This window comes from Lineus longissimus, chromosome 3, assembly GCF_910592395.1.
Source record: "Lineus longissimus chromosome 3, tnLinLong1.2, whole genome shotgun sequence".
NCBI lineage: Eukaryota > Metazoa > Nemertea > Pilidiophora > Heteronemertea > Lineidae > Lineus > Lineus longissimus.
This window is the reverse complement of record NC_088310.1, coordinates 7215142-7228783: the sequence shown is the minus strand read 5'-3', so window position 1 is coordinate 7228783 and position 13642 is coordinate 7215142. Positions and strand designations below refer to the sequence as shown.

General features: G+C 40.8%; 1 protein-coding gene and 1 long non-coding RNA gene across 6 annotated transcripts; one reads left to right on the top strand and one right to left on the bottom strand.

Moving 5' to 3' along the window:
* The first annotated feature begins 1678 nt into the window (after nucleotides 1–1678).
* Nucleotides 1679–10230, top strand: LOC135485617 (equilibrative nucleoside transporter 1-like). 4 transcript variants are annotated; one of them, XM_064767849.1, is made up of 14 exons: nucleotides 1679–1809; nucleotides 2584–3028; nucleotides 3512–3593; nucleotides 4210–4373; nucleotides 4585–4679; nucleotides 5586–5636; nucleotides 6201–6286; nucleotides 6540–6686; nucleotides 6931–6961; nucleotides 7179–7291; nucleotides 7685–7799; nucleotides 7955–8040; nucleotides 8422–8624; nucleotides 8763–10230. In XM_064767849.1, the coding sequence occupies exons 2-14, from the start codon at nucleotides 2883–2885 to the stop codon at nucleotides 8872–8874; spliced, it is 1431 nt and encodes a 476-aa protein (XP_064623919.1). In that variant the 5' UTR covers nucleotides 1679–1809; nucleotides 2584–2882; the 3' UTR covers nucleotides 8875–10230. The 4 variants fall into 4 exon arrangements, with proteins under 4 accessions (XP_064623919.1, XP_064623920.1, XP_064623918.1 ...); XM_064767850.1 differs by having other exon boundaries at nucleotides 1679–1842; XM_064767848.1 differs by having other exon boundaries at nucleotides 1679–1904.
* A 1075-nt stretch (nucleotides 10231–11305) lies between these two features.
* On the bottom strand, nucleotides 11306–13314 carry LOC135484935 (uncharacterized). 2 transcript variants are annotated; one of them, XR_010446495.1, is made up of 3 exons: nucleotides 13205–13314; nucleotides 12622–12701; nucleotides 11306–12304 (listed from the first exon to the last, which is right to left on the bottom strand). It is a non-coding gene; the product is annotated as an uncharacterized LOC135484935 (long non-coding RNA). The 2 variants fall into 2 exon arrangements; XR_010446496.1 differs by having other exon boundaries at nucleotides 12622–12687.
* Between the last annotated feature and the right edge of the window lie 328 nt (nucleotides 13315–13642).

Sequence of the window (13642 nt, the reverse complement as noted above, 5' to 3'; positions counted from 1 at the left end):
ATTATGTCGCCGTCACAATCTATAAAGCCTTTTAACCAAATGTCCGACATGGAGACATAGTCACAACGTATTACTCTCGCTCGCACCAGTTATACATACATGTACTGTCTGTCGCACTCTTTTCTTGCTGTACACCCGATGTCTCAGACGTCGGTCGCTACCTAGCATCAGTTGGACACACTGTTTCAATTTGCCATGCTATAGGATGTCTCAGAAAGGACCTAGAAAGCATACTAACCACTCCCGCACCAGTTAGACATCCAGTCGCAATCCTCATATGTTCGCAATTGTCTTCGCACGATGCAGGATGTCTCAGGATACTCAAATGCGACTGAGACAGTTTCATATCTGACTAAGACAGTTTGATTCGAGAAAACAATGACTTAGGCATATCAAAGAGTCTAACCTGTGGTTTTTACATCAACTTCAAAGTTATTGTAGTATATTTTCCAACTTACCACTTGAGAGTTTGTCTTTAATCAAACAAATAACTGCATTAATTGTGAGGTTTTTCTTGAGTGTACTGTTTCTGGCGGCCATGTTGCTTGATGTAAAACTGCTTGAGTCACATTTGTTTGATTCAGGCATAGGCATAGTTATTCCATTGACCTTCCCATACACCAGGAGATGAGATTTTTACCACAGGTGACTCTTATGGTAAAGAGCTGACTTTGGCGAAAATATCGATTTGGCAAATAAATGACTTGGGCATTTATTTTATGGTCAGAAAAGGGTATGTCGGGGGCCTGTTTTGGAGACACCGTCACAAACTATCATTGTCGCACCTGTTAGACGTACTGTCGCAATCTTGAAATTTGTCCTACAGAGGATGTCTCCCAAAAATATAAGTTCAACCTTTGCCAACCTTAGTGCCAACCAAGGACTTTACATGAAAACATCGTCAACTATAATTAATTTTCGTACCAATATATAATCCTTGTTGCATGCAGGATGTCTCAGAATGGTTTGTAATAGGCCGTGTTACCGAGGGTCTCACATGGAGACATCGTCACAACCAACCTAACTCGCAATAGTTAGATGTGCACTCGCAATCCTCATATCTGTCGCAATCCTCGTTCAGTGCTATACGCAGGGTGCCTCAGTAAATGTTATATGAAGTCTTCACTTACAAAGGACTGAGGTGAAGACGTCGTCACAACATGCCAGTGAACTGTTGTCCCCGACAGGCTTGCAATTGTCACCGTTCGAGTCCAGGGTGACTATTCCAGCTGGGTCAAGGCTAGATGTACCTGCACCTTCGTATCTGTCTAGCCTTCAGCAGAATCGCACCAAACCCAACTGACCAAGCTGTTCTCGTCCGAGCTTCTAGCCCACATTCAAAAACCAGGTATGGAGATCAAAGCTTCTTTAAGTTGCTGCTCCTAAACCCTGGAATCGTCTCCCTTCAAGAATTTGATCTTTCGCATCTGCTCAGTGTGGTGAGCATTGCAATTGCTTGTCTGCAATTTTCAACGGGAGAAATCCTTCCACTATTCATTGCATATGATGATGATGATGAGAAACACAATTTTGTTAAAAACCACAAAAAAGGGCTTTGCAGAGAAGATCGCAACAACGAGCATAGGAGGTGACATCATTCCCGAAGACCGTCATGCAGAGCGGACGGCGGCTGTCCTGGAATGGTTTGTGCAGTTTACACAAACTACACCAACAACATGATTATCTGACATGTACGTCTGACTAAACCACGTCAAACAATGCGTTTATTATCTCTCTTCTAGTTCTAACATTGTCTACCATGAAGTAATCATTATCTCTAATTGGGTTGACCTGATCACATGATGAATGGTAATGTCATATACCAGAGATCAATTCTAATGTGTATGTACCTAAGATTTTGTGATGGACTGTTTGAAAGTGCTGTAGTGTAACCAGTGTGAAAGGTTTGTTTCCACTTTTTTAGGACTAGGATTAGGAATATATGTGTACATAATGTACAGAGGAACAGAGTGTACATAGATAATGTACAGAGCTACTACTGTCTATGTGTACATGATAATGTACAGAGGGACAGAGTGTACATAGATAATGTACAGAGCTACTACTGTCCCGGCTATTCTGTAGTTAGGCCCTTTTTTACCACTCCTCGGTCTCCTGTACTGTGCCTGTCATAGGCATAGCCTCAGTCTGTCAAGTGTCATCCATGGAGGTTAATAATACCTCCATGACCATGGTAGATATCCATGCATTTACTCAAATATGTTAGCTTGTTAGTAGTTTTGGCTTCATTGGTAATAAACTGGCCTACTCTGCAGACAGTTTTTCATTATTCAATTGACAATTGAACGCTAGAACTCCTCATGATTCATGCCATAGGTGACTGATATTTCAATTTTGTACCACTCCAATCACCTCGTCCTCGGAGTTTTAGTCTCCTCCCCCTCGGAGGTTTAGACTCCCTGCCGACCCTGGGCAGTCCATTGCGCCATCCTAATTCGATCTCCCTAGGGTGAGGTATGAGGCTGGTCCACTGGCTGCGTCCGGTCAGTGTACAGAGGTTAGTCGATCCTAATAATGTCTCGTGTCATGTTGTGTTTTCTACACCTATTCAATCTTTTTCAGGAGCTGGGAACTTCACCAACTAAATAGGAAATGCAAATCCAACCTTTCAAAATCTAAATCAGAGCATAACAGCCTATGGTGCCTTGGTGGTCAATTTTAGGAGTAGGATCTGTTTTACTTGACTTTATTGCTTGTTTTAAATGTTATACTGGATATTTCTTCTGTGCACTGTGCCAACCTGTATCCTGCATTTAATCTAATGACCTGGGTTTGAACATGCCTCCTATAAAGAATTCCAAGTGGTTTTGAAGTAATTCATTTCAACATTTTGGTGCTACTCGTTACTGCTGCTCTCAACAATGGTTCGACCTTCAAATTCTGGGCCGACAGATCCTTTGGATCCAACTGCCCGTACGCCACTGCTAGAAGGGCAGAACGGTGTTGCCGGAGGAGATACTGAGCAACCCACACGAAGAATGAATGATGAATACGGACCAAAGGATAGGTTGGTATCTTAAAATATCTCTCATGTCTATACACATTTCTATAGTCCATTATGTCCTCAGCAAAAAAGCGAAAGTAAAAGCTAGACATTTAGATACTTCTGGTTCTATAGTTCTATTCCATTTTCACTTTCATGTATGATGTAGGCTTATAACTTGTTGCTAAAACGATGACCAGTGGACTTAAAGACACTCCATGGTACTTATGTTGCAAACCATTTGATTTGGCTCACTATTTTGGATAAGCCTCCTGACTTCTCTTGACTCCCCTGCTATGTGGTATGTGATGTTATCATTTATTGTCAACTCTCGTGACGTGAAGACGTCAAGTATGACATAATTTTTTATTTGACAACGATGTGAATTGTGATGACGTCGCGACCACACAAAATCTTCGACGGCTGTAAGCAGGAGCTAAGGGTCTATTTAAATGGTCTCAGGCTAACTAAATGATTAAAAACTTCCTCCTTCTTCTTTCACTTCAGGCTTCGCGTAGTCTATGGTTTGTTCTACCTCCTTGGGATGGGAACTTTGCTACCATGGAACTTCTTTACAACTGCCAAATTGGTACGTAGGGGCTAGGTACTTTGATTAAGTCCAATGCCTAAATCTAAGTCAGCCTGGTATTGGCAATGCGCATTGCCTGAGAATCTTCTGATGGTCAAGAATGTGTAGAAGCAAAAGAATCGGCGATGCAATCAGAACACACTTGTCTTAAAACAATATCAAGGCAAAGTCCTTGGAAATAAAGAGAAACGGGTTATGCTTGGCAGCTCTCTGCAAGTACGAGGTGATAATATGTTACTCGCTCTACCAAAACTAGGCGCTTGTCGCATCTGAACACGACAGGTTGATATGGACTTGTTGTTCATTTCCCTATTGTAGACATTTTGTGAAATCTATTACAAACTGATTTGGTCACATTTCACAAAAGGTCTACAATAGGGAAATGAACAACAAGTCCGTATCAACCTGTCGAGTTCAGATGCGACAAGCGCCTAGAATAAGGAAGACTTACACATAATATAGGTCTATGTACAGGCTGCCTTCAACTTGTGAAAGGGCGTCTACACAGTATATGAGCTTGTCTTGTGTATTTTTGATCAAGCCAGTGATAATTGTTTGTTCTCAAGCCAGTGTTTGCATTATTTTTCACGAATTGTTCACATTTTCTCCATTTCAGTATTTCGAATACAAATTACGTAATACATCCTTGCCAGATAGCGTTGACTACACCAAACCAGAGTACCAGACAGAACTTCAGGTGACGTTTGAGAACTACCTCGCAATAGCTGCCATGGTGCCCGGGGTACTTTTCATGTTTCTCAATACCGCAGTCACGAAAACGTAAGTTTTAGACCGATCTGGAGTTTGATTGTAAAGCACTGGGCATCATTTGCCCATCTCAAGTCAAATGACTTATGATTTAGGCTGTTGTGGATGAGGGGGGAGAGGTAAAGAAACAATTGAACGTAACATGAAAGTTAGCTTAATCCCGCTTAGATATACAGGTAGACAAAATAAAAAAATTAGCTACAGGTCTTTTTCTTGATTTCAGAATCCGGCTAAAGGTTCGCATGGTGACAAGTCTGATCATGATGATTCTGCTCTTTGTATTCACAGTCATTTTAGTAAAACTAGACACAGATGATTGTAAGTATTAGAGTGGCACCTCCCTTAGCCCACACCTCCCTATCAAGGACATTAGTTTTGGTCCAAATTGGTTGTTTCCATTCAATTTGACCTCTTTAATCAGGACACCTCACTATTAGGGACAGTGCTTGTCAGTCCCGAGGGTGTCCTCAGTAGAGAGGTTCTACTGTAGTACATACTACATGACATATAGATTTCTAGGCCTAAACTGATCCGGTATTCTTATCATTTTAACTTTAGAACTATGCGGGAATAGAAATATTGTATAACTCTACCTTATCAAATGGGGACAGTGACTTCATGCAGCGGGGGTCTGTACAATCATACTAAAACAAAAATGTTTTTAGAATAGATCCACCATCATTTTTTGAGAGTGAAGATTTAAAATAAACGTGTCGACTTATCTAATTCTATTAGCATATCTTTTGTGATTATTATGGTAATTTGACCTGTTCTCTGACCTGTCTGGCATTAGTCCAGCTAATTGTCTTGAGTGTCTGTTGACAGTCTGCTCAGTTTATTTTATATATCTTGGTTGTAATGTTTTGTTTGAAGTGTCATCCACTTAGAGAGGTCAGACATTCAATTTTTAGTAACAGTTCGGTACCACTTGTACGAATAAAAATGCTCTCCAAAAAAACTATAACAGCAAATCTTTTTTAATTCAAAGAAAGAAACGTATTTATTAATCTTCGACCGGCATGATGTTGTCACTCGGAGAAAAATGATGTCATACCTTGTGTGCCGAAGGGAGTGTGGTTATTATTAGCTGCGTGTTAAACTCTGACAGATCACTCTGGTACGAACTCCACGATTTCTGCAGTAACATTTTTATTGTACTCATGTTTATTAATTTCATGATATCATGATACAAAACGTCAAAGGATTTCTCCTTGTTTCTTTCAGGGCAGCTCATCTTTTTCATTGTCACACTGTGTTCTGTTGTCATTATAAATGGTAAGTGAGATTATACTGGGTGTACTCTCTGTCCAATTGATAGGGTCAGTTACATTCAATTGACATAACTCAGACATGTTAGATCAATAGAATATATGTCATTAATAGAACCAAGTATCGATACTTCCTAACTTGAACATAAGATCAACAGAATATATGTCATTACTAGAACTAAATATAGATTCTTCCTAACTTGGATATTAAATCAACAGAATATATGTCATTACTAGAACCAAGTATAGATACTTGCTAACTTAGACATGTTAGATCAACAGAATAGAACCAAGTATAGATACTTGCTAACTTAGACATGTTAGATCAACAGACTAGAACCAAGTATAGATACTTGCTAACTTAGACATGTTAGATCAACAGACTACAACCAAGTATAGATACTTGTTAACTTAGACATGTTAGATCAACAGACTAGAACCAAGTATAGATACTTGCTAACTTAAGACATGTTAGATCAACAGACTAGAACCAAGTATAGATACTTGCTAACTTAGACATGTTAGATCAACAGAGGATTTGTCAATACTGGATGTTCCCTTTACTTTGCAGCTAGTAGTGCGATAATGCAGGGATGCTTATTTGGTCTCGCAAGTATGTTCCCTGAGAAATATACTCAAGCTGTGATGGGAGGACAGGTAAGAACCGCTGTTCTAATCCATGCAACAGTCTCTGCGTTACCAATTGTCACCCTGTTGTTCTGACGCAACCACATCATTCCGCTGGTCAGGTGTGGGTGAACCTGAGAACATTCAGAAAGCAATGTTTTCGTTTTCATTGTGGTTTTAGTTAATGTACACGATAGTTTCAGGGTATAAATTATAAAATGGGGCTCTGTATGTGTATCATATTGAATTCAGCTAATGTGTCAACTTTTTGATTTCGCTCCAGGCTCTGGGTGGTACCTTTTCTGCTGTAGCCAATCTAGCTGCCATCGCAGGAGCATCAAATGCCATAGAGAGTGGTTTCGGGTTCTTTCTATCTGCTGAAGCTGTGCTTTTGATATCTCTAGTTGCGTATTTACTGTTGCCATTTTCTGTAAGTACATGTACCTGTACCCACTAAGAAATAGTTCAAATTTCGCTACATTACCTATCTAGATCTTAGTCATAAGACCAGTGCTGTAAAAACCGAATCAGATTTCTACCATATTATTCCAAATATTCATGTCTTTCACAGAAATTGTATTTCAAATGAAACATATGTAGTTTTTTTCCTGTCTTCCTGAACATTTGCCTGAAAAGTAACAAATTTCATTTTAGTAATAACTCTCTTCTTTCAGAGATTTGCCAAGTACCATATAGCAAAATGCAGTAAGTTCTTTTACTCCCTCTGTCAAAATTTAATTAACTTTTGATTAAATTTTATGGCTTTTTGATGGGTTGACAGCTTACCAAAGCTTTCACAGGAAATCTGGTCTGCTGTATCAGTGATGATCACACCGCATGGGCCGTGATATCAATTCAATTCAATTTAACGCCATGCCATCTCTCGGTTTAACCCCTTAAAATATGCTATTGTTCTATCCAGGTGACGACGATATCCGGCCAACCACAGCTAATTTTGATAGCCTATCACCTGATCAGTTTCCTAGATTCGTTCGACCGAATCGACCATCGTCACTGCTCATCGTGTTCAGACGTGTAAGTTTATTGAGGAGTAACAGCTTGAGAAAATCCAAGTGGAACTATATTGCCTCTGACAATATTGTATCCTATACTGAATGATGCATGACAAAGTTCGTGGTGTTAAAACTGATGTTCTTTCCTGAAGTTTGTTTCATCTGAGTTGTTGTATTCTTCTCGATTCGTAACTAGATTTGTGCCTCTGTGATGGTCGATCACTCACCACCTCATTTAACAAAAAAATGTTCGCGATCCAGGTAATATTTGGCTTGGTGGACTTGAGATCGGCTGATCCAGGAAACATTTGACTAAGGAGTCTTTAGTTCAGCTGTTCGCTGTGTGGTGATTTCAATCTTCATTCCAACGTGCTCGATGATAATGGTAATACATTGTGTCGTCTGCTCCTTCCAGATCTGGTCACTTGGAATGAGCGTCTTCCTCACATTTGCCGTGACATTGTCGCTCTACCCAGCTATTCTCTCTGCTATCAATGCAAAGGAAAAAGGCAGTGGAAATGCTTGGACGGGTATGTACATGTATATGGTTTACGTCAGCATTGGCAGAGTTTGATAGATAAAGTCGTTTAGTGCGAGTAAATTACATTAAAAGGAGCTGTACGCAGTGTTGCCTGGTCCTAATTCCTCATACTTAAGTATTCATGTGAGTCTTTCTTCATTGCAGACACCTTCTTTAGTCCTGTTGTGTGCTTCCTCATCTTCAACGTTGGTGATCTTGTTGGTCGGGTTGCCGCAGGATGGGTTAGAATAGTAAGTGCACACGACATTTTCAACACATTTGATACCCATTTTTTATTCAGATGATTAGAATACCTATCCTATACAATACTATGATTATGATCCATCTTGCAAACTTGAGTTATGACCTATGTATACTATTGGTAATAGTCAGCGCTGCTTCTCTCTAAAATTAGCAGAAAAAAGTTTTGTGAGACAATATGAGAAACTTGTCTACATGTATCTAACCTGAGCCCTGCAAAAATGAGTAACCGACCTTCATACCTGTCTACAAGGACTGACTCAAACTCGAGGGTAGTGTTGTAGCAGAAGGACAATCTAAGGACAACCTATCCTTATAAAAAATTGTGTCCCGACCCTTGAACATTCATTTAATTCAAATTTCCTTTTCAGCCTCGCGATGGGAAGGGCCTAACGCTACCGTTGCTCTCTATCATCAGGATAGCGTTTATCCCTCTGTTTATGCTTTGCAATGTACAACCACGCACAAATCTACCTGTGATATTTGAGGAGGACTATTATCCGATTATCTTCATGGTGTTCTTTAGTACGACTAATGGATACGTGGGGACACTGGGCATGATGTATGGACCAAGGTAAGAACCTTGTATTCTGTCAACATGTTTTATTCACTCTGAAGACGAAGTATTAGGACTTTCATTTATGCCAAGAAACAGCGACAATTATAAAACCCTTTCACTGTTCTGATTGATCTTTTCCATTTCTTCTTTCAGTCAAGTTTTGGCAGAAGACGCAGAAGCTGCCGGCTCAATGATGTCATTTTTCCTGGCCCTTGGACTTTGTATTGGGTCGCTGTTATCAATGGCTATGAACAAACTAATATAGAACCGCATCATAAGTCGTAGTTCCACCTATCATAAAACCCCGTGTTTTTTCAAGACCCGTGTCTTCGCTGTGTGTCAAAAAACCCACGGCGCACTTACACCTATCAGTTGTGATAGATAATGGTTAATAGCCTCGGCGACAGGTGCGCTGTAGGTAGGGAGCTCTCCTGTGTTTCTTTCCCGCTGGAGGGGGCGTAATACCGAGGCAACTACACCGCGCCATCTGTCGCCGGATCTTAGAACTTGCAATTGCCGTGTCTATTCAGATTCCACCTATCAAAAAACCTGTGTTGAACATGGGTCTAAATTAGCCCCCGATTAGCCCCATCGAGCTCGATAACGGGGATTTGACACACGGGTCTATTTAGATACGACAATTCATAGGTGTAAGCGCAAAAGACACGGGGATTTGATAGGTGGAAGTACGACTATTATTAGACTGTAGCCTGTCAAAGACACTATCAAATACAATGTACATGTATATTAGCTGTGTATTCACGGCGCTAATTAGTGTATAATCTGTGATTATTTGTTTATGGCAATTCCGGGTAGTGGCGCAGTTGGTTGCATTTGGTCTCTCATGGGAGCCAAAATGAAAGCAAAAATGAGAGCTTCGCTTGAGCTATTCTAGAACACCTCAAACTTGATAATCTTAGGCGTAATCTATCAAGAATCGGCTTTTGACAAGAGGTCGGTATCAAATCCATTCTAAAATGAAATGGCCAGGGCCATTGTGCTCACCTCATGTGGAGGAAAGATGGATAAAGAGCATGGTATTGTGTCATGTAGTGTTAGGTTTGATATAGGTCCAAGCAATTACAATTTCCCCAAAATGGCCAATTTACAGTACATTCGACCTCTGTGACCTTGAAAAGTTGGTCAAATCAAAGAAGACCCGGGTGATACATTGAATGGTTGTTAGAATTAGATGTACCTATGATATAAAATTGGTGCCAATCGGGTACTAGGAATAATGGCATTTTGATGAATTTAGGATTTGGCCCCCTCCCTGGAGGCCAAACGGCAAATCAGATCGCACCAAACTTCGGTACCTGAGATCACCTGACCAAAGGGTACATGTGTACTTAATTTGTGATCAATAGTCATTGCAGTTAAGAAACGTGCCATAGTTACGTCCTGACGGCGAATTTACGTCATTTGACCTCTGTGACCTTGACAAGAAGGTCAAATTAAAAACCTGTGTGACATATACTGTATGGTGGTTAGATGTACCCATGATATCAAATTGGTGGCAATCGGGCAAGAAGTTAAGGAATTATCACATTTTTAAGGTTTTTGGATTTTGCCCCCTGGTGGTCAAGTGGTGAATCATATTGGACCAAACTTCGGTCCCTGAGATCACCTGACTAAGGGGTAAATGTGTACCAAATTTGGTATCAATAGTCATTGCAGTTTAGAAACGTGCCATCGTTACATCCTAACGGCCAATTTACACCATTTGACCTCTGTGACCTTGAAAAGGAGGTCAAATCAAAAACCCGGAGGATATATGATGCACCTTTGCTAGAAGTACCTACCATATTTTTTTCAAAATTTCCCGACTACTATTAAGGGAGATATTGCATATTTTCACTTTTAACGTTTGGCCCCCTGGTGGCCAAACCATGAAACGAATCGGACTGAAACTTGGTCTCCAAGGTGTCATTACATAAGGGTACATGTGTACCAAGTTTCAACTCAATAGCTCTAACAGTTACGAAACGTGCCCTGCTAACGGACGACGGACGACGACGATGACGACGACGACGACGACGACGGACGACGGACGCCACGGTATGGGATAAGCTCACCTCTGCTAAGAGGTGAGCTAAAAATGAAACATGGTAACCAAGGTGTTTTGGAATTACGGGCTTTTGTTGTATTCCCTGTGATTAAAATGACATGTATAATTCATAGTCAAGTTTATTTGCCCAGGATTACAATGCATGTCCATGTTGTTCATTTTACTCAGAATAAAAGAAAAAAGAAGAAGTACATGTGGCAGGTTGACAGTTCAGATCTGGTGTAAATAATCCCAGAGTACAAATTAAGAATTCCACAAGCAGTTTTCCAGAGGTCATTTTCATGAATCACTTATGAGTTATGATGTCGTTACTCCAGCCAGTCAACATTTCCTTGTATAAAAGAAGGCAAGGCCTGTGATGCTCCATTAGTTCGTTTTTATTCTTATAACTAAAACGGTCTCATTTTACCAATAAGGTACCCGTTTAATTTCCCAATTCGTCCATGCTCAGCCCGACACACGACTGTTTCCTTGAGAGAGAGAGTTGTGGTAGATCGTTGTCCGATGAAATATTGTCACCTCTTCATCATGAGGTATTTATTCAACATGTATTATATTTAATAAAATGACATATTTGAATGAAAATAAAATACTGTAAATATTACATTGGTGTGTTCGTGTTGTTGTACATGACTTATGTTTTGACTTACCTGGGTATGATTCCTTCACTGAAGATTCCTGTGACTCAATACCCTTTAGGACTATTTCCTCTTTCCTCCACATTTTTAATTTTGAATAAAGAAAGAAAACAATATGTAGTCTCATGCTCCATTTTCGTATTGATAAATATTTAATGCCCTTTTCGAAACAATAATATATAGACATATAATATACAACATGACTATAATTTCATTTTTTTTAAAATACCTGGCGAAGTTAAAACACATAGATCAATCCTAAAGTCTCCTACTTTTTGTGAAGGGTGAATATACGCACAACGACGGCAGATCGAAATGCTAAAACACAGCTTCAGCCAGCAGTTAGTTATTGCTCCATCATACATAAAATTAAAGGTTTTTGAGCAAATACATGTATTTAATCCAGTGGTCTTTCACGAGCTGGTTTTTCATTTTTCTAAAAAACCTCTATGGAGGGTACATTTATTGTTGGCTGAAAACTCCCAAAAAAGGTTTCTGAAAAGCTCAAAAACCTTTATCTTTATGGGTGAAAACATATAAATTATGGTGGTCAATAAGGATCACTAAATCAATATTCGGCCTAGATGTATTTTGAGTTCCGACGTCAAAGAAGACAAGAATGTTCTTTTGTCCTCAATATGGTTAATAGTATGTATGATCAGTTCATTGAAGGACCCAAAGCTTTTATCACATTCTGTACACCTTTCTCCAGCATGAGAAATGTCATCAAGATACCAGTCTCTATTTCGGCACCGACTGCTATGATTTCGTAAACTCCGCTTCGAGTTGAAATTGCTCAGACATGCAGCGCACGCTATCACGTCCTCAGGGTTGCAAGTTGGTCTGGGGGCCTTCTTGTACACGGGGCTGAATTTATCCACATCATGACACTCTCGGAGGTGTATCAGTTGGCCGAATTTGAAGCGGAATCTCCGGCGACAAATCGGACACCTGTTAGTTTCTCCCGGAAAAGGCGGGAACTTGAGAATCTGAAACGCAAGCAGCAGATAAGGGATAAGAAATACGTTACACCTGGCGAAGATAATACGGGCCGGGCTACATACGAGTCTGTGGGATGGGGACCAGTCCGTTATATAAGTCGAGGACGCGGTGGCCCGGCCTCGTCCGAAATACGTTCAGGACTACGAAATGCACTGCATAGGAGTCTAACGGTTTTTACGAACATGGTGCATGGAGTCCAGAACCGGTCCTCTACGGGCTGGCCGGTTTGGTCATAATGTCCGTCCATAATCTTCTATAACGCCGCCTCCATAAATCGCGCCCAGGAAGTACAGCTTGGACTAACCTTCATCTTGATGATCACGATGTCTCCACCCGCTCCACCCGTCTTCACCCACTGTATCAGGTTTAACTGGAAGAGACTTTCTTTAGAGGGATTATTGATATCGATAGTTTAATCAGCCCCCCCCCCCCAATCCCCATGCGGCTTCCGTTGCCGCTCAATTCGTCACCTAATCTTTCATTAGGAGGGACTCTAGGCCAAGTCACCAACGGACAGCCCAGAAGAGATTTATCTGTTGTGTCCGGAGTATAGCCTACAGCACCCCCGTGACGAGCGCTCTCTTTCTGGACTTGGTGCAGGTCTCGGGTGCAGCATCCTCGAAAACCAGAGTCGGTCGGTTGCTCCTCCCCTCACACACGGTCATTAATGCACACAGTTTTTTCCCCAGGACGTGACAATGCGAGTCGGAGCACAGGCACATGAAGATCAAAACTCCGATGGGCCCAATTGACAAAACACCTCAAGAATATTTTTGATGAGTGTTTTCAGTTTTGATCTTCATGTGCCTGTGTTTGGGGCAGAGAGGGATGTATACAGGGCCAAGCAAGAACAAGTTAAGCAATAAAATTTAAGTTCCGCCACTTACCACTCTGCTACATGCCGACTTATCGGCGGTGAATATCAGTCCTACGCACAACGACGGTGAATCGGCATGCTCTGCTACTACGCGTCCCGGGCTTCATTCCACAATGACACAGACAAAGTGCACAGTGTTGGACTGCATTAGTATGATACGCGGGCGGCCTAATGTTAACAAAAGCCCGAGCAGTAATTGTCTCGATTTCAGTGATAACATCAAGGCCATGTTCAGCTATAAATAACATAGTTCTTTCGGAGATAAATTTATTACGAGATTGAGCAAAGTAACGAGGCGTGCTGGTTGTGACTTTGTCCTCATAAGACCATCCTCGATACAAGGGTCATTCACACACAGTTCGACTTACAACTTGAGCGCACAAATTATAAAAATAAATTGAAACATTCAGAAATTAAAAAAAACACCCTGAGACTGGTGTGCCAAGGC